The sequence below is a fragment of the Pleurodeles waltl genome, chromosome 7 (genome assembly GCF_031143425.1).
Source record: "Pleurodeles waltl isolate 20211129_DDA chromosome 7, aPleWal1.hap1.20221129, whole genome shotgun sequence".
NCBI classification, from domain to species: domain Eukaryota; kingdom Metazoa; phylum Chordata; class Amphibia; order Caudata; family Salamandridae; genus Pleurodeles; species Pleurodeles waltl.
The window spans coordinates 975,015,360-975,037,641 of record NC_090446.1 but is presented as its reverse complement, the minus strand read 5'-3'; the positions used below and the strand labels follow the sequence as shown (position 1 = coordinate 975,037,641).

Here is a 22,282-nt window from a genome sequence, read left to right as displayed (position 1 = left end):
CATTATCTTAGAAAAGCAATAAACAAATCAGAATAAGACAAGTTGCTGATATATTTCCACATAAACACCACACCACCTGCATCCTGGAACTTGTGTCCTCCCCCCTCTGTTCCCCTTATCTTGCGATCCTGATAGAGCTATGAAACTGACCATGAATTAACCTTTCCTCCCAGGGTGTGTGAGTGTTCCATTGCATTGTTTTCAGGATTTATTACCTGACTTCCTGTGCTGCTGACTTAAACAACCTTTTCACCACATATGTTCTGAACAGTGTGTTTCTGCCAAAAGTGGGAGCTGTGGCCTTCATTTGTTTGAAGCTTGTTAATTATGAGTTCCTGTTTAACTAAACTTGCTCATCTTGTGTTTTGCTTTTCCTATAACTCCCACCTACTCTGTATCCTTGTGAAACTTATGCTTGTGCTATTCTTTAATTATGTACTCTTCTACAATGTTCTCTGCTGATGTCTGCGGTGGTGAGATTTCCTCGCATTTTATATTTTCCTAACACAAACACAGAGCAGATTGCATTAAATAGTTGAAAAATAAGGGCAGAAAATCTTCCAGAAGTAAATGTTATAAACAAACATGAATCTAGCAAGAGTAGACTCTCTACAAAACACATGGTCCATACAGATAGATTAAAATGTTATAGGTCTGGAAGTGTAGTGCACATTGCCAATAATATTAATTGGCAAGCTTGAGCTGCCAACTGTCACAAATGTCGAAAGAGGGAGCATTTTGCCAGAATGTGTAGGGACATAAACCTCAAACAAGTTCAAATGGTTAAACTTGTGGTGCAAGAAGAAAGGAAATTGGTATTCCAACTACAAGATAATAACGAAAAAGTGACCATGCTCTTGATAATAAAATGGTTACAGAATTTGCAGACTCTTGTTAGATAGTAATGTATTTCTAAAACTGTCCTGTGAGAAACAGAGTGATTTGATAAAAACGGCTATTAAATCGGGATGGTATAATGGGGATTCAAATTTCCTTGCATGGAATGATGAAAATGAGAATTGATTTCAAGGATAGGAGCACAGTCTGTAAAGTCTATATAACAAGAAAAGGGTCTAACCTACCGGGTGGTGTCATCAGAAGGAGTTGGAAATCAACCTTGATCCTAATAGTTCAGATGCTGTTCTTTTAGTTGATCCATCTTTATGTGGCAACGAAGTGTGTGATGTCTTCCCAGAAGTATTCCCTGTCAAACTACGGGGCAGATTTACAAGCCCCTAGCGCAGTCTTAATGCTCCTTAACATAATTTTTGACACAAAGGCGATGTTAAGGTGGCCATCCCCCCGCTCTATATTTACAAAATGGTGTAGTACATGCATTGCGCCACTTTGAACCCCTTGCGCCACATTATGTGGCAGGCATAATGTATGCAAGGGGGCTTTCCCATGCAAAGAGGCCCCAATTTACAAGATTTCACTGTGCCATTTGTTCCGTCATTTTAATGCCTGGTCAGGGCAGGCATTAAAGTGATGCACCCATAATAATCTATGGCCCTCCCTGTGCTTTGACGTTAGAGCAGCAAAGCACCACAAACTCATAAAAAATGTTGACACTGCTGTGATAACGACTGCCATGGTGCACAGTATTGGAAATACAGTGCAACCACAGTATCATTGGGGGGGTACCGAGGAGGCAAGAAAAGTGGCGCATAGGGACCGATGCACAACTTTCTTGTAAATCCGCCCTTTAGTCTATTCAAGAATTAAGACCAATCTCTCATCTCCTTCAAAATCACTTGAAAGAAGAACTAGACAGATGACTTAAATTTGGTTTCATACAGCGTATCGAAAGTTCACAATGGTTAGCAATACTTGTATAATTGCCACTAAATCCTGAGGGAAAGTCATAATAGTTAGTGTTGGTTTACAAGATTTAAATGCTAGCATATGGGTAGATAGGGATTCCCTTCATCGCTTTCACAAAGTACTAACATTAATTAGTAACGCCAGTTGTTTGTGTACTGGATCTCTCTTCCACACACCACCAGGTGGAAGTGCATCCCTCATCACAACATCTCAACTCATTTGTGACTTTCTTAGAGGCCTTTCAGTATGCACACATGCCCTTTGGACTTGCTTCCGGTGCTGCAGCCTTTCAAAGGATCATACAGCATGTGCTTAAGGAGTCTTCTCACACATTATGTTATCTAGATTACATATTAGTCCATGGTATGAGTGAGAAGGAGCACAACAGAATATCGAGAGACGTCTTATCCATGCTCAGAAAGGCAGGACTCATGATTAAGAAAGAAAAACATGTATTGTGGTAGGTTCCATAGAATACCAAGGCCATATGACATCCAAAGATTGCATTAAACCTATGTGGGGTCTGGTAGGTGCTGTAGATAAATCATTGGCATCAACTAATCAAGAAAAAAACTAAATTCTTCTTTGGTCTCTCAGAGTGCTACTCCAAGTTTGTTCAAAACTGTGCAAGCATTTTGGAGCCATAACACACTTTGTTAAAGGAGAAGGTGCCATACTCATGGACCAAGGAACGTCAAGCTGCATTTGAGACAGTCAGGTTGGCTGTAAACTCTTCCCCATCATTAGGAAGATTTGACCCTAACAAACTCATTGTACTTATCACAGATGCCAGAAATAAGGACCTGGGAGCCAGTCTCACACAATTAGTTGATGGAGTAGAACAAATTCTGGCAATTGCTTCCCTTGCTCTTAAAGGATCAGAAAAGCACTATTCAATGGTGGAAAAGGAAGCGCTTGCCTTCAATTGGGCAGAAAGGCACTTCAGGTTTTTCCTTTTGGGAATACCATTCTTAATTAAGACTGACCATATGCCCTTAGTCTATGCATTTACCACAAAAGGGTCAGAAAGGACCACACCCAGGATATATAAATTGGTTCTGAGATTGGCAGAATACAATTTCAGAAGGCAACATGAGCATGGAGCACAAAATGTAGCCTCTGACTATTTATCTCAAGTGCCTTTACACTATCCCACAATTGAAGATGAAACAATGAAAAAATAATTGTGTTGGTGGTGAATCTTGCAAGCGTGAATGAGAGTGAATAGACTGGCAATATGAAAGAAGATAAAGAAATGTAGAAAGTTATCAAACAAATACTAGAATGGTGGTCCAAAGCCTGCCATGAGCTTCCCAGTACACTATTCAAATATTGGGAAGTTAAATTCGAAATGAGTGTCATTAATGGTGCAGAGTGATATTGGGACAAAGCTATTCCGCTTGAAGGCATGGGACGGAAGATAATAGCTCTTGCCCATGAGGACCATTTGAGGCTTAGCCTTATTAAAAAAAGGGTGCTCAGAGTATTGGTGATTTGGCATTGAAGCTACAGTCAAAATGTGTTTAGATTATAGTAAGAGTGACAAAACTAGTCAAATAAGGAACCCTGCCCTGGCCCCAGTTGTAGTCCCACCTAAACCATGGGTCAAATTACCTTTGGGAATCATTTGTCATCTTAATTTCAAAATGTCATGTGAACGTTTTGTCATTATGCTAGTTGATTACCTCTCATGCTGAGTCACTGTGAAATGTGTTCATCAGATAAATACTACCAAACATTACTTTCCTTAAATTCACCTTCTGTGGCAAAGTTATCCCTGAAATTTTGGTCACGGACTATGGGGTACAGTTTACCGCTGACCTCATGAGGTGGTCTATTCGGCACGAAAAAACTATTCTATATTGTCCACATCCAAATAGATGTTAAGAGAAGGGATTGCTTGGTAAAAGAGTGTTTTTAGAGAGCTAAAGTGATGGGTGTGCTGGCCAATAAAGCCATACATGAAACCATCTGAATGTACAGTACCACACCCAATATTATCATTGGAGTATCTCCTTTTGTTTCCTGGAAGGTAGAAGTCCGAACAGCTTTGTGGATTAACTGAAATGGAACAATTGAAGTGAATAATAACATCCCACCAGAAAACAGATATGATGTACTGAGATGTATGTGTAAGAACTTAAATTCCATAGAGAGGATAGGGTTCGGGTGAACTTACCCAAGCAGAGAGGATAGGTGGGAGCAGATGCTCTTCACCAATTAAAATTGACCATGGGGGTAGAAATGTAGTAACTTTGGTAAATAGGCAAATTTGAGGAATTGATAAAATTGTTTTACATTACTCCAGTAGTTAACATCCCTAATTACAAACTAATCTGTCGACCAGAGTTGTAGATGAAAGATGTAGAAGTCCTACAAGGATACATTTAGCCCCTAAGTAGCAAAAATATTGTATGTTGATGTGAATTTTTATATCGTGTAAGCCATTTATTTCATTGAAACTGTTAATCCATTCTTTCATGGGTTCTATATTGTATTCTTTCTACATTGTGGTGCATTATATATTTGATTCTCCTTAAGAAAGGCCTTCCCTGGCTGGTTTCTTCTCTCCCCTTTCAACGCCCACACCCCCAGTTAAGCTTGTTGACTCTTCTTATTCCCCCTAACTCTCAACCTTCAACATTTTGTGAGTTTATGACTAAATTGTGATGGCCAAGAATAAAGTTCCTGTTATACCAAGCACAAAGAAGATGTGGGTGTTTTCTTTATAATACCCTTCTGGAAGGTTTAATAGCTAACAAGAAAACTAATTTAGAATGTCTAACTGTTTCAAAGGACATTTCTGAATGTGTTCAAATCAATGGTTTTACAGATCAAACAGCTAGATTTCTCCAAGTTATGAAGACCAAAAATTAACCTCTCAGCCATAGAAGATTCATAGTTAGGAGACTCTGCACACGTGGCTCCTTTTTGGTCTTAGCTACCATACAGTGTGTTTATGTTTGGTTGTGAAATAATTCTTGCAGACCATACCAGACACCTTCAGTTAAATTAGAGCCCACCATTTGCATACCATTGGTTGTCTTTATTGTCACTCTCCTTGTCTGCTTCTTATTTAATGGCTTGCCTTCCTCTTTTTGTGCCTCTCTCCTCCCCAGGAGGATAGCCTCTTTACCATCTTTTTGTTTAGCTGCCTTGCATCGTGTCGACCATTAGGAATCTACTTTTTAGGTTTTGGCTGCACAGTACTCGTGCTCTGCTTGCAAAATCTCTCAAAAAAAATCTAAATAGGAGTTTAGAGCATGCCCATTACTTACCTTTGCTTACCACTGGTTGGCTCTCATGTCACTCTCATTTCCTTGCTTCTTATTGGTCAGAAGCTCCTGCTGGCATCCCGAGGGTTCATCTATGCCATAGAGCATGGACCACGAACTGCTTCCTGCGGCCAGTGTCTTTTTACTGGCCACATGTACACTTTTTTCAATTTTCCACAAGCTCTTTTAGATAGTGCATGTGCCTGCAGTTCCCCTTCTTAACACCCACCCTCCGCTGTTGTTTTTAACCCACCCCCTCCATTGTTTTTAAGGCAGCTGCTTCCCCAACACAGGTCAAGTGCTCTTTCCTCTGGAAACTATGCATGGGGACGGGCCCTCTTTGCCAGAGGAGTAGAAGCAGCAGGCTGGATTAGATTGACTGCTTTAGACAGCCAGTCCTAGTCAGGCTTAATTGGTTTTCAGCTGTTGCTGTTTTTTCTGCCATGCAAATATCCACTCCCACCACCTTTGCAGCAACAGCGAGAAACCTGGCAGTGGCAGGAAGTTACCCTTTAATTAATGGAGTGAAGCTTCCCGACGTAAGTGAGAGTTCAGAATACACAGAACACAGGAGCAACAGAGTGCGTTATAGTGGCCATTAAATGGGCAACAACCGCGGCCCATCCTTTAGGGCGGTGGGACCACAGCCCCCACCTTTTACACCTCATGAAGAGTGCCTGTCAGGCTGAGTAAAGATCAGCCTGACAGACACTCTTCATGTTCTGATAAGGCAGCCAGGAGCAAGACATGGGCGATTTGCACAGACTCCTGGCTGCCTGAGCTGAACTTTTCTGGGCTGAAGAGGTCACAGCTCCTATGTGCGTGACCTCCTCAGCTCAGCAAAGGTGCCTCGAGGCTCTCTGACCCCCATCCCACGCAGTAACGAAGTTGGGACTACTGCCTTTCCTTATAGGCTGACCTAAGGCCAGAGATGGATGGCAGCAGTCCTAACCCTCCTGGAACCTCTGAGCTGAAGGTAAGTGTGCTTGTGTGGGTATTTTAAATGAATGTTTGGTGCATGCATGTATGTTTGAATGTTGATGAGTGTTGTGAATGTATGTGTGTACGTCAATAAATGAGTGTGAGTGTGCTTCCCACCCACCCCCGCCCCTTTAAATTACCGTCTGCCACTGATGGGCAATGGCTGTGTTTTCCTCCTTGTGGCGTATTTATGTGACCCTCAGTCGCCCAGCTGCAGGGCCCTGCGTGCTACAGCATACACTCATGCCACGCATTCTTCCTGTTCCACTCTCCCAACCATTTGTATAAACCCCACTTGGAAATATCCAATTTTGCAACATAATTTGCCTGATCCCTTCCACTGTCCTTGTGGCTGCTGCTGCCTAGTTAAAAATGTGTTTCGGTTTAGGAACAGATTGGAAATCAGCCATTATGTATTTGAAAAACGCATGGGGTGTGCTTGGTGCCTGGTTAGCCAAGTGCCAGTAATGTGTAAAAATGAATCCACTGCATACCAGGAGTTCGCTACTGTTGTTGACGAATATGCAGGGCAACATGGATGTTATTTCATGTCTTTTTATAATTTATTTACATGAGGTCAAGTAGCAGAGCATGCCAGAAATGAAGCAACACTGTAACTCCACACTGAGGGTCAAATGCATACCACTCAATCGTTCAGAGCAGCTTTGAGGTTGGAAGCTACGGGCAGTGACATCACATTACAGTTGATACAGTGACAGAAAGTGTCACACAACCCATGGCATTACAGGACGTGATACTGTGACTCCATGCCATCACAAAGTGAAATGATAACTCATAATAACTTCACCTCCCCTTTTTTCATTGAATTGGGAGGGAAAACATAGTTTATTGTGGGTCTCTCTGCCCAGACTGTACACTGGCATTGCAGCTTGGTCTGTGCCCTTTACACTTTCTGACTGCCTCAATGTGTTTCCTCAGCATTCTGCATGTTTTCATTGTCATCTGTTACTGTGCCCACATATCTTCGCCTGTCTCAGCAGCCAGAGTTACAAATATCTCTGAGTTCTTCTCCCTCAAGCACCATCTGTGCTGGTATATTTTTCTCAACCTTTCTTACTCTGTTCACCAGCTCCCCTCCTTCCCTCTCTGGCACCACTTTTCCTATGTTTCCCACCTAGACCAAAATTAGCCATCTCTCCCTGTCTCTTGCTTGTACTTTTCTCATGTTCCATGCGCACAGTCTCTCCTCCTCACTCCCGTCTCCAGATCACCATTTTATTTATTGTGGCCCCACTCGTATTCCCGGTTAATCAATTTGAGAAACAAACGTAGGCAAGTGTTACTGCTGTTTTAAGGCTTTTTATGAACCACATTATATTGTACCAAAGATTAGCTGTTTCTGACATATCCACATAACTGCAGCTGTGTTCTAGATTGGTCCTTGATAAACCAATATTATTAAAATGTCACACAGAAGCTCTGCAGACCTCTCATAACTAAGAGGCATTAGCAAAACAAATAGGTTTTGCAAATGCAAGATCTCTGGGCCTTGTCAATGTTAGTTTTTAAACATGTAGCAAAGCAGCGCTGGCTGCCGTACAACATGGTTGAAAGTAAAGAAAAACAAAGCACTAAGTCGCGTTCAACACTGGCCGTGCCATAGCGTTTTTATTTTGTTAAGCAATGTTACACTGCAGCCGAAGCTGCTATGCAACATGTTAAAAAAAAAAAATCCACAAAGCCAATAATAGATCTGGCACAGGCAAAACCTAATGTCTTTGCCAACGCTTGTTCCTTTTTCGTTCAGCACTCCTTGAGTAGGCACGTTTTCTAGCTTTCTCCTCTGTATGCTGCTTCCCACCTTTTAATACCAGAATGCTTCATCTTGCTTTTTCATCACCCCAATCTCGTCCATATACTTTCCCACCCCGCTTTAGCTTCTATTTTGTAATGTTTTTGTTTTTCTTACCAATCCAAGTAGAATCCACCATCTTGGATTGGCTAATGAAAAACAGATGAAAATGGTACTCACATCATTCAATACTTGCACACGATGATACATGCACACACACATACATAATCACACATGCAATCACCTACAAAAGTACCTTTTTTGTTTTTGATGTCGGACAGTGTCAACAATTTAGCTTTTGCCGATGCCATGAATGCATTGGAAAGTCCAATACATCACAAAGACAAGAACTATTGGCCTTGCCACTGCTTGTTCGCAAGTGGTGACTACTCACAGTGACAGACATGCACAATCACTCTACTACAACGAGGGCTCAATGGTGCCAGGAGCAGGCAATACTTTATAATGGGTGGAATTTTCTGAGCAGAAGTGTCCAGAGAGTTGGCTTAGCACCAAAGAGAAAATCTTTTCTTACTAAAAGCATAGTCCATCAGGGGAAAAGCACCTGGCTCCAGAAACGGCCCATGAACAGTAATACTGAAAGTCTACAAATTCAAACTCCTACTTTAGCATAGGGAGCACTGTTGTTCTGTTAAATTCAAGGTCACCTCGGTCCCAGGTACTCTGCCTGACAAACATTCAAATGAACTAAGCATTGGCAAACGTGAGAATGACATTACGAGAAAATGAAATATGGCACTCAAAAAGTCCATAGCTACCTTCTTATGAACATGAGAGACAATAAATCCTGTTGTACCTTGATCAAACGACGAGCAATTTACCCACACTGCAAAAAGCCTCCAAGGCACTAGTGAGTTTTGGTTTCGCAGCATGTTAAGTCTGGCGAGCTATGTTTCACTGTTAGCGAAACATTCAAACCATTCCTTGTTTTGTCATTAAGACATTTTCTATTTAATACTTATGTATGGTGAGGTGATGTTATGATACTAAGGCCCTCATTACAACTTTGGCGGGCGGCGGAGGCCGCCCGCCAAAGTTGCGCGTCGTGAATACCGCACCGCGGTCGGAAGACCGCAGCGGATATTCAGAGTTTTCCCCTGGGCTGGCGGGCAGCCGCCGAAAGGCCACCCGCCAGCCCAGGGGAAAACGACCTTCCCACCATGAAGCCGGCTCGTAATCGAGCCGGCGGAGTGGGAAGGTGCGACGGGTGCTACTGCACCCGTCGCGTATTTCACTGTCTGCTATGCAGACAGTGAAATACATTTTGGGGCCCTCTTACGGGGGCCCCGCGACTCCCCCTCCCGCCATCCGGTTCCCGGCGGGAGAACCGCCAGGAACTGGATGGCGGGAGGGGGAGTTGGAATCCCCAAGCCGGCGCAGCAAGCTGCGCCGGCTTGGAGGATTCCTTGGGGGCAGCGGGAAACCGGTGGGAGACCGCCGGTTTCCCTTCTCTGACCGCGGCTAAGCCGCCGCGGTCAGAATGCCCCGCGGGGCACCGCCGGCCTGTCGGCGGTGCTCCCGCGTGCCGCGGCCCTGGCGGTTCTATACCGCCAGGGTCGTAATGAGGGCCTAAATTTGTTGAGTGCACTAATACCTATACAGGTGTCCTTTCACTTATACTTGCGGATATTGTACATGGTAATTTCTCAAGTGGCAAAGAAGCAGCTCTCATCGCATGTGGCTCTACGCCATGATATACAATAACTTCACAGAAGAGCTGTCTCCTAAAACCAATGAGACTATTGACAAATCTTTACCACAAAGCATGTAAGGCAGGCATGGCTCCTCCTCTAGGGCAGAGGAGCGCCGCCCCCGCCCCCCGCCAGCAGCTGCAAAACTTTTACTACAAAACGATAACAAACTGAGTTTATCATCGTTTTGTAGTAAAAGGAGTGGGGCCGCAGGCTGATACGAGCACTGAGGGGAGTGCACTGTGTACTCCCCTCTATGCGCATGTATGTTTAGCTGGTTGTCTCGGGCCAGCTAAACACACATGTGCAGTAGACTCTCTCCAGTCCAGCACTGTATTGCTGGGCTGGAGAGAGCATGCACAGGCTCCCAGTCTGCCTGGGAGCTCCCTGGCTGGGCAGTCCCTCCCAATCCTAACGCTGCTCTAAGCAGCGTCAGGATTGGCCATAGGGCAGGCTGGGAGCATGTGCCTGCAGATGAGGAGCCAGAGGAGCGGTGTGCTGGTGGCGGCAGCAATGATACAGTCAAGTGTTTTTTTTTATATTTTTTTTAAATAACCCCCCGCCTGCGCGCGCCGCCCCAACCCAGAAATCATGGCAAGCCGCTCCTGATGTAATGAGATCCGACCTCACCGGGGGGTCCATGCCAGCTTGCCCACAGTAGGCTGTGCTGCCTAGTGACACACCAGATGTATGTGGCCTAGGGGCATCCATTTTGACCAATTGTGCAGCACAAAGCATTGCTGTCTGTTTTGGTTGATTTCATTGTATTGACACGTGACAGCTTCCTGGTTAATCATTGTTAGAAAATGGGTTATTTGTAAGGGCTGGTAAGTACCTACACTTAGCAATAGGCCACTAACGTCCACTTAGGTCCCGTTAGGTCTCAGTAAATTAAACCCAGCTCAACCCTTGGTAGCCTGGCAACGAGCAACAAGGCTTAACTTAGGAGACAGAGGGGGTCATTCTGACCTTGGCGGTCCATGACCGCCATGGCGGAGTGCGGCGGTAGCACCGCCAACAGGCTGGCGGTGCTTCCTGGGCGATTCTGACCGCGGCGGTAAAGCCGCGGTCGGAAAAGGGAAGCCGGCGGTTTCCCGCCGGTTTCCCGCTGGCCCAGGGAACCCGCCATGGCGGCGCTGCTTGCAGCACCGCCATGGGGATTCCGACCGCCTTCCCGCCAGCCCGTTTCTGGCGATGTCCACCGCCGGAACCAGGATGGCGGGAACGGGTGCTGTGGGGCCCCTGGGGGCCCCTGCACTGCCCATGCCACTGGCATGGGCAGTGCAGGGGCCCCCTATCAGGGCCCCACAAAGATTTTCACTGTCTGCTTAGCAGACAGTGAAAATCGCAACGGGTGCCACTGCACCCGTCGCACCCCTTCAACTCCGCCGGCTCAATTCCGAGCCGGCTTCATTGTTGAAGGGGCTGTCCCGCTGGCCCGGCCAGCGGTCTTCTGGCGGTCGCCCGCCGGCCTAGCGGGAAAGCCGGAATGACCGCTGCGGTCTTTTGACCGCGGTGCGGTCTTTCGGCGGGAACCGCTTGGCGGGCGGGGACCGCCGACCGCCGCGGTCAGAATGACCGCCAGAGTGGAAAGCATTCAAATATCACAAAACAGTAATTAAATAAAACACAGGTAACAGTTTAAAAATCCAAAACCAATTAAAATAAGGGGAACCGGAGATATGAATCTTAAAAGAATTATTGTTTTCTAGCGCCTAGAAACAAAAAGCGCCAATCTGGTCATCTTGTCGCACCTCGACCGGGGCAAAGTCAAAGTTTAAGGCCGACCGCGATGAAGCCCGGCTTGGCTACAGGCCACGGGAGGCCTCGGTCAAAAGTTTAGCTTAGGACTTAGTCGTTTTTCTGAAGATTTTCTTCAGCGGGACGAACCTGCCAGTCCAATCCGACCTCCTTAACTCTTCTTCAGATACGTGTCGCGGGAGCCCTCAGTGGAGATTTTTACCTTCGGACTTAGTCGTTTTTTCGAGGTGAAAATCATTTGACCGGGGCAAACCTGGATCTTGATCCAACGTCCTTGGAGCCCTCCTCGGATACGCTGGCTGGGAGGTCCCGGTCAACTTCCTACGTTCGGACTTAGTCTCTTTTTTGGAGATTTTCTTCAGCGGGATGGACCTGCAAGTCAGGCCGGGTCGCAGTTGAGGCAAGCCGGCTAGAGTTGCCGCGGCGGGTCGGTCCCTCAATGGAGCTTTCTGGATCTTCTTCCAGATGTTCCTTTAAGATTCTTTTGGGGTCCACAGCTCACCCCAAGGTTACAGAAGCTCTGAGATGATCCTTGGGGGGTGTGGACTACAACTCCCAGAATGCACCTGGCGCAAACTCCTTTTTGGCCACTGGACAGTGGTCAGCTAGTCAGTTTCTTCGGGAGTTGGTACAGGGGATCTGGTTAGCAATTTTTCACCTGTAGCAAACAGTAGTCCCTCCTTGAACCTGTTGAAGCCAGGCAAAGTCCTTCTTGTGGTGAAGCCCAAGTGTGCAGCTGGTGCAGTCCTTTAGAATGCAGGGTCCAGGTGCAGGCAAGGGGTCCAGCAGGGCAGTCCTTCTTCTTCTGTAGTTCTTCCTGGTAGAGATCTGGTAGGGAACTGAGGTCTGGGTGCAGGTCTGCAAGTTTTATACCTGCTCCTGGGTGAAAAACAGGGGGGTCCTGGTTCTCCAATCAGGGGCAGGGTCCTTCCCCCTGTGATGACCACTTCCTGTGAAGTGTGGCAAAAATCAATCCCAGGGAGCAAAAATCCATCATGGTTGAAAGTGATTTTTGGAGGTTACATCTGGCTGAGCCCACCCATTTGTGTGGCTAAAAATCACAAACACACCCCTCTCCTAATCTAATCAAGAGGGCACCTAATTGTCTTGCTTTGCAGGATGTGGGGGTGTTGCTAGGTTGTTCCAAATGTCCTTCTCTGCCTTTGATGACCAGTTTGGCAGCCCTCCCCCTTCCTGCCTCACCATCTGCTGAGGGGAGATCTCCTCACACAGGCACATCTCTTTGTGTGAAGCCAGGCTACTTCACACTTCATCAAGGCAGCCTGGCCAGGCTGCCAGAGGCAGGCCAATCAGAGCACAGAAGCAAAAACACTGCAGGGCTGAAGTTGCAATTTTTCAGGTAAAGTTTAAAACTCTTTACCTGAACAAGTTATATTAAATCCCACAACTGGAAGTTGTGGGATTTATTATAACAATTAATTTGATACCAAACTCTTAGTATCTATTACTTAAGGGGACTTTTAAAATTAAAATAAAGTCTCCCCATTCTAGCTGATGGAGGCCATTCACTACAATGAAGGAAAAACGAATTTGGCTGTTCACCAGGGCTTATAAAACTATTTTTATAAGGTCCCTGCTTATAGTTACATGGCACCCAGCCCTAGGGACACATAGGGCACACCTTAGGGGTGACTTATATGTAAAAATAAGGTCGTTTAAGACTTGGGAACTACTTTTAATTCCAAAGTCGAATTTGCAGATAACTTTAATTTAAAAGCAGCCAGCAAGGCAGGCCTTCCTTTAAAATGACACTGGGCACCTCAGCAGTACACCTATGGGTGCACTACCTATGCTGGGGTCCCTAAACCTACATGCCCTACCATATACTAGGGACTTATAGGTAGGTTGACTTAGCCAATTATAATTAGCCTAATTTGCATACTGATTTTACACAGAGCACAGGCCCTGGGACTGGTTAGCAGTTCCCAGGGCACAATCAGAGTCAGGAAAACACCAGTAAAAAGTGGAAAATGGGGGCAAAAAGTTAGGGGGCCTCTGAAATCAGTCCTGTTCTCTCACAATCATACTCATATTCTGTGCATTTTGGGGGAATTTTTAGATCTGTAGCAAGAAAGTTGAGGAGACATTTACCCTTGTCTTGATTTGATTGGGATAAGTTAAAGTTTTGTATTGTCCTTTATTTGTTGCTCCCTGACAATCTTACCCGTCTGATACATTTCTTGTGATACAATGTTATATTTTGGTCATGAGTGATGTTCAGTAGCGGCTGGGATCCCAAACAAATGGTGGGACAGCACGGGGGAAAAAACAATAAAAAAATAAAATTACTTACTTGTCGCTCACCTGAACTGCCTCGGTGCTCCTCTGCTGCCAGTGCACAGCCTCCCAGACTCCCCTACTCCAATCCACATGCTTTTCTCATGCTGGGTAATATTCTTACCCAGCAAGAGAGAAGAGCAGCAATTGATGTGAGTGGGCTGTTTTTACATTCCCAGTGGGACTGGGAGCCTGTCCCTTCTGTTCTCTACCCAGCAAAGCAGCTTGGTTGGAGAGAACTCAGTGCGCATATTGGTTTGGCCGTCCTAAGATGGACGGCCAAACTGACATGCGTACTGACAGCCGTGCCCACCACTCCTCCTTCAGTGCTGTCATCGTCGTTGCCCCGCCCCTAACACTTGTCTCGCGAAGAAAAATAAAATGATAATAAAAACAAATTATCATTTTATTTTTAACCGTTTCTGTGCCTTGGACGAGGTGACCTCGTCCAAGGCTACAGTTCCCGTGTGCCTTGGACGAGGTCACCTCGTCCAAAGCACGGGAACTTGGGGGAGCGCTAGCGCGCCCCCCCTGTGCACCCCCCTTTCCCCCCCCAAAGCGGGGATGGAAGACCTTCCCCTTCCACCACCAACTCCCCCCCGACCCCCCCTGTGACGTCAGCGCGCGAGCGCGTGCTGATTTGTCACAGGGGCCTCCCCCAGAGCTTCCAGCGCGATTGAAAGAGAAATGCTCAGCATTTCTCTTTCAATCACGTGGGGGAGGCCCGGAGGGGCTTCAAAGGGAAGGAAATGTATTTCCTTCCCTTTGAAGTCTCTCACAGGGTTTCAAAAGCCGGACTGCTTGCAATCCGGCTTTTGAAACCCCACTAGACACCAGGGATTTTTATTTTTTTTGCAGAAAGTGACAAAAGGGAGCGACCCCTTGGGCAAGGGTCGCTCCGGGGGGGGGGAGGGGCATTTTTTTGGGAAGGCCTTTTCTGCCCCCCCTGGGGGCAGAAACCTCTAGGCACCAGGGATACAATATATTTTTTTTTTTGTATGCTTATTTTTTTTTTTAGGTGGGGAGCGACCCCTTAGGCAAGGGTCGCTCCCCTAGGGGGCAGGCAAATTATATTTAGGCCATTTCTGCCCCCCTTGGGTGCAGATTGGCCTATTTTGATGAGGCCAATCTGCCCCCAAGGGGGGCAGAAACCACTAGACACCAGGGAGTTTTTTTTCTTTACGTGAATTTCATGCAAGGGGTCGCTCCCTGGGGGGGCGGGGAATTATTTTAGGCCGATCTGCCCCCAGTGGGGGGGGGGCAGAAACCTCTAGGCGGCAGGGCAATTTTTTTTGTTTGTGTTTTTTTTTTGTTTGTTTTATTTTTTAGAGGTTGGGAGCGACCCATTAGGCAAGGGTCGCTCCCCTGGGGGGCAAATTGTATTTAGACCATTTCTGCCCCCCTTGGGGGCAGATTGGCCGATTTTAGGTCAATCTGCCCCCAAGGGGGCAGAAACCACTAGGCACCGGGGATTTGTTTTTTGGCGCCAATGTCACGCAGGGGGAGCGACCCCGTAGGCAAGGGTCGCTCCCGGGAGGGTGGGGGTTGGGGGGGCAAATTTATTTTAGGCCATTTCTGCCCCCAGGGGGGTCAGAAACCTCTAGGCACCAGGGCAAATTTTTTGGGGTGTTTTTTTTTTGTTTGTTTGTTTTTTTAGAGATGGGGAGTGACCCATCAGGCAAGGGTCGCTCCCCTGGGGGGCAATTTGTATTTAGACCATTTCTGCCCCCCTTGGGGGCAGATTGGCCGATTTTAGGTCAATCTGCCCCCAAGGGGGCAAAAACCACTAGGCACCGGGGATTTGTTTTTTGGCGCCAATGCCACACAGGGGGAGCGACCCCGTAGGCAAGGGTCGCTCCCGGGGCAGGGGGTAGTTGGGGGGGGCAAATTTATTTTAGGCCATTTCCCCCCCCCCGGGGCCGGCTGACCTAGAGGCTAAAATCCACAGGTAGGCACTTTGCAAAAAACACCTCTGTTTTCTGTGAAAAAATGTGATGTGTCCATGTTGTGTTTTGGGCCATTTCCTTTCGTGGGCGCTAGTCTTACCCACACAAGTGAGGTATCATTTTTATCGGGAGACTTGGGGGAACGCTGGGTGGAAGGAAATTTGTGGCTCCTCTCTGATACCAGAACTTTCTGTCACCAAAATGTGAGGAAAATGTGGTTTTTTTAGCCAAATTTTGAGTTTGCAAAGGATTCTGGGTAACAAAACCTGGTCAGAGCCCCGCAAGTCACCCCATCTTGGATTCCCCTAGGTCTCTAGTTTTCAAACATGTGCTGGTTTGCTAGGTTTCCCCAGGTGCCGGCTGAGCTAGAGGCCAAAATCCACAGGTAGGCACTTTGCAAAAAACACCTCTGTTTTCTTTAAAACAATGTGATGTGTGCACGTTGCGTTTTGGGGCATTTCCTGTCGCGGGCGCTAGGCCTACCCACACAAGTGAGGTATCATTTTTATCGGGAGACTTGGGGGAACGCTGGGTGGGAGGAAATTTGTGGCTCCTCTCTGATTCCAGAACTTTCTGGCACCAAAATGTGAAGAAAATGTGTTTTTTTAGCCAAATTTTGAGGTTTGCAAAGGATTCTGGGTAACAAAACCTGGTCAGAGCCCCACAAGTCACCCCATCCTGGATTCCCCTAGGTCTCTAGTTTTCAGAAATGCACAGGTTTGGTAGGTTTCCCTAGGTGCCGGCTGAGCTAGAGGCCAAAATCTAAAGGTAGGCACTTTGCAAAAAACAGCTCTGTTTTCTGTCAAAAAATGGGATGTGTCCACGTTGTGCTTTGGGGCATTTCCTGTCGCGGGCGCTAGGCCTACCCACACAAGTGAGGTATCATTTTTATCGGGAGACTTGGGGGAACGCTGGGTGGAAGGAAATTTGTGCCTCCTTTCAGATTCCAGAACTTTCTGCCACAGAAATGTGAGGAACATGTGTTTTTTTAGCCAAATTTTGAGGTTTGCAAAGGATTCTGGGTAACAGAACCTGGTCAGAGCCCCACAAGTCACCCCATCTTGGATTCCCCTAGGTCTCTAGTTTTTAAAAATGCACAGGTTTGGTAAGTTTCCCTAGGTGCCGGCTGAGCTAGAGGCCAAAATCTACAGGTAGGCACTTTGCAAAAAACACCTCTGTTTTCTTTCAAAAAATGGGATGTGTCCACGTTGCGTTTTGGGGCATTTCCTGTCGCGGGCGCTAGGCCTACCCACACAAGTGAGGTATCATTTTTATCGGGAGACTTGGGGGAACGCTGGGTGGAAGGAAATTTGTGCCTCCTCTCAGACTCCAGAACTTTCTGCCACAGAAATGTGAGGAACATGTGTTTTTTTAGCCAAATTTTGAGGTTTGCAAAGGATTCTGGGTAACAGTACCTGGTCAGAGCCCCACAAGTCACCCCATCTTGGATTCCCCTAGGTCTCTAGTTTTCAACAATGCACAGGTTTCGTAGGTTTCCCTAGGTGCCGGCTGAGCTAGAGGCCAAAATCTACAGGTAGGCACTTTGCAAAAAACACCTCTGTTTTCTTTCAAAAAATGGGATGTGTCCACGTTGCGTTTTGGGGCATTTCCTGTCGCGGGCACTAGGCCTACCCACAAAAGTGAGGTATCATTTTTCTCGGGAGACTTGGGGGAACGCTGGGTGGAAGGAAATTTGTGCCTCCTCTCAGACACCAGAACTTTCTGCCACAGAAATGTGAGGAACATGTGTTTTTTTAGCCAAATTTTGAGGTTTGCAAAGGATTCTGGGTAACAGAACCTGGTCAGAGCCCCACAAGTCACCCCATCTTGGATTCCCCTAGGTCTCTAGTTGTCAACAATGCACAGGTTTCGTAGGTTTCCCTAGGTGCCGGCTGAGCTAGAGGCCAAAATCTACAGGTAGGCACTTTGCAAAAAACACCTCTGTTTTCTTTCAAAAAATGGGATGTGTCCACGTTGCGTTTTGGGGCATTTCCTGTCGCGGGCGCTAGGCCTACCCACACAAGTGAGGTATCATTTTTATCGGGAGACTTGGGGGAACGCTGGGTGGAAGGAAATTTGTGGCTCCTCTCTGATTCCAGAACTTTCTGTCACCGAAATGTGAGGAAAATGTGTTTTTTTTAGCCAGATTTTGAGGTTTGCAAAGGATTCTGGGTAACAGAACCTGGTCAGAGCCCCACAAGTCACCCCATCTTGGATTCCCCTAGGTCTCTAGTTTTAAAAAATGCACAGGTTTGGTAGGTTTCCCTAGGTGCCGGCTGAGCTAGAGGCCAAAATCTACAGGTAGGCACTTTGCAAAAAACACCTCTGTTTTCTTTAAAAAAAATGGGATGTGTCCACGTTGCGTTTTGGGGCGTTTCCTGTCGCGGGTGCTAGGCCTACCCACACAAGTGATGTATCATTTTTATCGGGAGACTTGGGGGAACATAGATTAGCAAAACAAGTGTTATTGCCCCTTGTCTTTCTCGACATTTGTTCCTTCCAAATATAGGAGAGTGTGTAAAAAAGACATCTATTTGAGAAATGCCCTGTAATTCACATGCTAGTGTGTTCACCTCGGAATTCATAGATGTGCAAATAACCACTGCTCCTCAACACCTTATCTTGTGCCCTTTTTGGAAATACAAAGGTTTTCTTGATAGCTATTTTTTACTCTTTATATTTCAGCAAATGAATTGCTGTATACCCGGTATAGAATGAAAACGCACTGCAGGGTGCAGCTCATTTATTGGCTCTGGGTACCTAGGGTTCTTGATGAACCTACAAGCCCAATATATCCCCGCAACCAGAGGAGTCCAGCAGACGTAACAGTATATTGCTTTCGATAATCTGACATTGCAGGAAAAAGTTACAGAGTAAAACGTAGAAAAAAATTGATTTTTTTTCACCTCAATTTCAATATTTTTATTTTTCAGTTGTTATTTTCTGTAGGTAACCCTTGTAGGCTCTACACAAATGACCCCTTGCTGAATTCAGAATTTTGTCTACTTTTCAGAAATGTTTAGGTTTCAGGGATCCAGCATTGGTTTCATGCCCATTTCTGTCACTGACTGGAAGGAGGCTGAAAGCACAAAAACTTGTAAAAATGGGGTATGTCCCAGTAAAATGCCAAATTTGTGTTGAAAAATTGGGTTTTCTGATTCAAGTCTGCCTGTTCCTGAAAGCTGGGAAGCTGGTGAGTTTAGCACCGCAAACCCTTTGTTGATGCCATTTTCAGGGGAAAAACCACAAGCCTTCTTCTGCAGCCACTTTTTCCCATTTTTTTGAAAAAATTTAAATTTTCACTATATTTTGGCTAATTTCTTGGCCTCCTTCAGGGGAACCCACAAAGTCTGGGTACCTCTAGAATCCCTAGGATGTTTGAAAAAAAGGACGCAGATTTGGCTTGGTTAGCTTATGTGGACAAAAAGTTAGGAGGGCCTAAGCGCGAACTGCCCCAAATAGGCAAAAAAAGGCCTGGCACAGGAGGGGGAAAAGGCCTGGCAGCTAAGGGGTTAATGTTTGCATGCTGGCCCGGGAGCGCCGCCATAACGGAGGAGTTGCCGTTGGTGATTTAGTAAACAAGTAGCAAAGGATCACATAAATTCAGAAAAGCTAATTTAAATGTCCAGGTGTGAAGGCTGCACTTGAAAAATTGTGTTGTTTTTAACTTTGAAAGAATGTCTGACACTTATTCTTGTTTCATACCTTGGACAGGACACAGAAACATTCAGTGGCAAAGATGGATATTGGTAAACAGATGGAAAAGGCTGCAGAATCAACTGAAAAGGCCTGGGTACCTGAGGAAGAATATGCCCCAGAAATGGAGGAGCAGATAATATATTTAACAGATGAGGCTCCAGCAATAAAAGAGGGAGAGCCAGTTAAGGAAGAATTAAAGGATGAAGATCCAATAAAAAAGGAAACCATACCAAAAGAGAAAAAAATGCTAGCAAAAAAAGGAGAGACTGCTTCAGTACAGAAGGAGGCACCTGCGAAAAATGACGAGTTGTTATCAAAAAAAGAGGATCCTCATCCAATACCAAAGGAGGCTACAGAGGAAAAGCACGAGGTCCCACCAAAAAAAGAAGCAGCACCATCAAAACAGGAGGAGGCTACTCTGAATAAGGCTCCTGGCAATAAAGAGGAAGAGCAAGGAAAAGAGATGAAAGACCCAGCAAAAAAGGAAGAGGTGGCAACACAAAAAGATGAGGCCCCTCCAATACTGGAGAAGGCTCCAGCAATAAAGGACATGGGTCTGTCAGGAAAGAATGAGGTGCTATTGAAAAAAGAGGAGATTTCTTCTATACCTAAGGAGTCTCCAGCCAAAAAAGTCATCCAAAGCAAAGAGGAGGAATCCCCCCCAAAAAAGGAAGGTGAACTAACAAAAAAAGAAAAATCTCCTTCAGAGCAAAGGGAGATTCCAGCAAAAAAGGAAGAGGCACCATCAAACAAAGACAGTGTATTACCAGTGGTGAATGGAGAGCCAACAAAAAAGGAAGAGGCTGCAGCAACAAATAACATATTCACAGAAAAAAAGGATGATGTTGCAGCAAACAATGATGAGCCTCAAGAAAAAAAAGAAGAATCCCTGACAATAAAGGAGGAGGTCCCAGCAAAAAAGAAGGGATTCCCAACATCAGCGCTAAAAGTCCCGTCCGCAACGCCCATTTTTCCACCTAACATGAATAGCTCTTACTTAGGAGATACATACTTTCAGGAGGATAGCTATTTATATACCACGGTGAGTGCTGGTGATTGTGTTTATTCACGGTACACAACAGAAACATCTGAGACATCCATTACTTTTTCTAGCAGGCGGTCAAAAGAAGAGTTCTAGGCACCAGAGGAAAGCTCTACAGTGACACAAGTGCATTCATAGTTTGGCAGAACCAGATTGTCCCACAGGGTAACCATGAGAGTTCTCTGCAAGCAGGTGATTGTTAAAGTGTGGTATATTTATGTTATCTTCAGCCACGTGGTAGGTGAAGCCTGATACCACTGCCTCCTTTCTGCCCCACCACCCAAGTTTGCATTGATTCATTCTGTTGTGATATCACGATTTCTTATAGACCCATCTTTCTCTGGGTTTTGGATTACAGCAAGGAAAAGGAGAGAAATAACCCATAAAATATGGGAGAGTTCCCCACTTTTAGTAGAGTACATGGTAATGTGTGCATCATGTCCTTGGGATGTTTGACTGAATGAATTTTGTGCTCAAAGCTAAAGAGAGGAGTTATACAAATGCATAATAGGCCTGCTCTTTGTTCTTCTTATCATAAAGTATACACTTCTGCCTCTTCCTTCCACGAGCTCAACCTGGCAGGGCACAGCGTGAAGTCTTCAACACTCAAGGTTTTTCTAGTAGGCAGTGCCTAGGGCCAGAGAAACTAAGATATAGCATCAGAGATGTGTCACTATTGTGGTTCATCCCTGATGCAAAAGCAATTTTGACATTTACTAAGCTAAGCAAAGCCAATTTGTGTGGCTTTGCATTTCTTAGGAATTACAAAGTAACAAAAGGCTGTGTTATTGCGTTGAGTATAAATTACATGGGTCGAGCATGGGTGTTCTCATGTACTTTGATGCAAACCCAGATTTATCAAGACTTGTAAACCTGAGTTTTTGCCAAAATGATGCAACTACCCGATAGGGGTGTAACAAGGATAAATATCTCCCCTTGTTACCTCTTAACGTGTGTACTGCTTTGCCTATAAGGATTTCCCTTCCTGCACAAAGACAATTTTAACCATAACGCAGACACCCTCGCCCCATGGCACCATGGTGCCTTCCTTAGTGCTAAGCGGCCACATGTGTGCCAATGCCTTGGTAAAGGCAATACCCTGGTAAATATGGCCATTTTAAGCACTCTAAAGTCAGGCAATGGAGAGCCGCAACTTGCTTTGCAGGGCTGAGTTGCTTGAACTTTCAGTAAACATTCCACCTAGTGTTGTGTGATGAAGATCTGAGGCAAACCACAAAACCCAATATGCTATCTACTAAGAATGAACAGCAATGTATTTGTAAATCTGTGTAAAAATAGCCAGATGCAGCTCTCTGAAATACAATAATGTAGACACAAAAATAAGAAAATTTAAGTAACAAAATGATAATGTTTATTTTTACATCATTTTTTATTCAGCAGAAATACACAGACAACAATTGACCTCCACCCTGAACTCTCGTTTTTCTGTTAATTGCTCATTATTGTTTGCTTGGTTGCCTGCCTGTTACAGCTGTTTGCCCCCCCTTTGAGACCCACCTCTTCCCCTTCTCCAAATGCCCTTGTTCTTCTTATCATTTCAGTCTCTCCTTGGCTGCTCCTGTTATTTAGTGCTGTAGTCCAAGGCCACCCAATATCCCTAAAACAGTCCTTCATCAACAATGTATATTTTTCCAAGGTATACTGGTATGTTTTTTGGATGAAGATTTTCATTGGATAGAAAGAAGGGCAATGGGATGGAGAGAAACAAACCAGAAAAAGTACTCATTTAACCTGCTTTCAGGCATTACTTCCAATCCAAAATCTTCAACTGTCTCTCGGCTAGAGGGGTTGGATGGCGCTCTGCTCCTCCTCAACTATTCAAAAACAAAGGTTATCCAATTCCACTTCTACTCTGCCAACTGTCTACACCCACTCCTTCCTGCCTCCAGACCCCCAGCCCTCTGTCCTCA

At 45.6% G+C, this 22,282-nt stretch overlaps 1 protein-coding gene across 2 annotated transcripts in view; it reads left to right on the top strand.

The window, feature by feature from the left end:
- Window positions 1-22,282, top strand: part of LOC138245814 (alpha-N-acetylgalactosaminide alpha-2,6-sialyltransferase 1-like) — a 211,458-nt gene that overhangs the window by 58,960 nt on the left and 130,216 nt on the right. For both annotated transcript variants that reach the window (XM_069199750.1, XM_069199749.1), the window contains exon 2: window positions 19,325-20,351. In XM_069199750.1, the coding sequence (XP_069055851.1) occupies window positions 19,325-20,351 (1,027 nt within the window). The remainder of the gene's footprint in view (window positions 1-19,324; window positions 20,352-22,282) is intronic.